General features: G+C 39.5%; 1 protein-coding gene across 1 annotated transcript; it reads right to left on the bottom strand.

Annotated features, from left to right (window-relative positions):
- Positions 1-89: 89 nt before the first annotated feature.
- LOC110444237 (glutamate synthase 1 [NADH], chloroplastic-like) lies at positions 90-2,165 on the bottom strand (the record flags this gene model as incomplete). The annotated part of the gene is made up of 4 exons (XM_021488636.1): positions 90-224; positions 396-546; positions 1,432-1,610; positions 2,043-2,165. Coding segments are annotated over 4 exons (588 nt in total), but the record flags the coding sequence as incomplete, so codon positions are not given.
- Positions 2,166-2,285: the final 120 nt, after the last annotated feature.

The following is a 2,285-nucleotide window of genomic DNA, read 5'->3' as shown; positions in this document are numbered from 1 at the left end:
AAAAGAGTTTTGCAAAAAATCCAATGTAGAATACTTATACTGACTATATTTATCACGCTAAGAGAGAGACAGAGACAGAGACAACCTACCTTCCATCCCTTGTGGGTGGTATATTTGAGCACCTCCATATCCTGTAGGGACAGTATGGGCTGGTCTAGCCAGAGTCGTTTACATTGCTCCGATGACGGGTCCAGGATGTTAGCCTCGGGTCCTATGGGGCATTCCTGAAGTTTACATTACAGTATTATTGTGATATTATTCTTGTTTTTAAAAAGTATTGTGGTTTTTTACAACATACAATATCAAGAGTTACCAATCAATTACCTTATTAAAAACTGATTTTTTCAATAGGTTTATTTCCATACATGCACATGTTTTTGTTCAGCGTGACTTACCAGAGACATGACAATTTTCTCCCTAAAGGGGTCTATGGGTGGGTTGGTGACCTGGGCAAACAGTTGTTTGAAGTAGTCAAAGATCAGAGGGTTGTATTGGGACAGACACGCCAGTGGAGCATCATTTCCCATAGAGCCCAGCGCTTCCTTCCTGTAATAGCAATTTTCACATAGATGTACACATCAGGAGAAAGAGAAATGTAAGGCAAAACTGGGGTTTGAACCAAACTCAAGATGGATGCTCTACCTATTGAGCAACTGGTCGCCGACAATCATCCCAGTCCATTTCTGCTACATTCCTCCCTACTTTTTCTAAGACTTTGCCCCCGAAGACATCACTATTAAAACCCCGGATTGGGGTAATCCCATTCCAAGCAATCAGCAAGTGCTTGACAGATTGGAACCCGGGAGCTTCCGATCTCTGGATGGACGCTCTACCAATTCAGCTACCTGGTAGCCGATGATCAACCGAGACTAGTTCCACTACATTTATATACAGAGTACTTCCAGTGTAAAACATTATCCTTTTTCTGATGAACAACTATAGGTATTCTTTAGTGTATAACAAGTAATCTATGGAAGGGGATGTGCTTCCTTCCCAATCTTAGGTCGAATAATGGCTTATTAAAACAAGAGAAACTGTGAGCGAGCTCATAAAGATATACAACAACCCATCCCCATCACCCCTTGTACATTAAATGTTTTGAGCAGAGATTGAACTTTCAAGAGCTATAACTTCAGGGAAAATAGTCGAATCACAAATTCTTTTTTGTGCACATTTACATATGATGTACTTTCACTATGCCAAGTTACCAAAAAATTCAACATACTTTTAAGGAGGAGTTGCGCTTATAATGTTTCTTGATCAAAAGATTTCAAGGGCCATAACTCCAAGAAAAATTGACAAACTGCAAAAATATTAATGGGTATCTACACACGATGTTCTTTCACTGCATAAAGCTACAAAAACAAACCCAACACAAAGTTAAGGAGGAATTTTGCTTAAATAAAAAAATATATTGTAAGTCCTACTCACTTGTCCTTGACCATGGGTAGTACCAGTAAGTTGATGGCCTCCACGGTGTAACCATACAGGGAAAGGCGTCTGTCCTTCTCCAGGAACCCTCCTTGACTGTACTCCTCCACCTCTGGTCGGAGCTGCTTCACGTCCCCATTGGGAACATGTGCTCGGTGGAGCTCACTCAGGGACATTGTCTACAGAACAGGGACAGAGATTCTTCAGGACTTGTTGGGAAAACAACTCTTCAGAATGCTATACAAGTTATCATTCTGATGAGCATTAAAATGTATTATGACAAAAATGATCTTTTGAATATTATGAACATACATATATTTTAGAGGTATTCCAATTTAACCCTTTTCACGCTTCGAATAATGTGCTAAATTATGGTTGCGCTAATTGAAGTGTCTGTATATAGTTTTCTGTTGCATATATTGTGAGTGCACAAATTTGGCAGCACGCTAATCTTTTGTTCGATGATACACTAAAAGTTGAGTCTGCTAAAATAAGTACTTTTCACAGTTAGTCAATTTCTATTGATAATATGTAGACAAGAACCGACCTTGGTTTATCAGCCAGATTGAGATGTATCACAGAATACAAGAACTGTCAGAAATGTGACCTACCTCTTCAGTCAGCCATTTCTGGTTGGGCCGGAGGGTTGCAATCTGCGTCTTGAGAACCTCATCCTTCATAAACACTTTCTGATGTGTGTCTACAAGCAACATCCTGCCAGGCTTCAGACGACCCTGTAAAAAAAAAAAAATCTGGTAAGAAGTTGATACACTATACAATGTTTAACTAATTCACCCTTACATTTTTAGACTGGACTTGCCCAGACTTTGATTTGGTAAGGTTCAAATGTGACT

This window comes from Mizuhopecten yessoensis, unplaced genomic scaffold (genome assembly GCF_002113885.1).
Source record: "Mizuhopecten yessoensis strain PY_sf001 unplaced genomic scaffold, ASM211388v2 hete_36069924, whole genome shotgun sequence".
NCBI lineage: Eukaryota > Metazoa > Mollusca > Bivalvia > Pectinida > Pectinidae > Mizuhopecten > Mizuhopecten yessoensis.
This window is presented reverse-complemented; position numbering and strand designations above follow the sequence as displayed.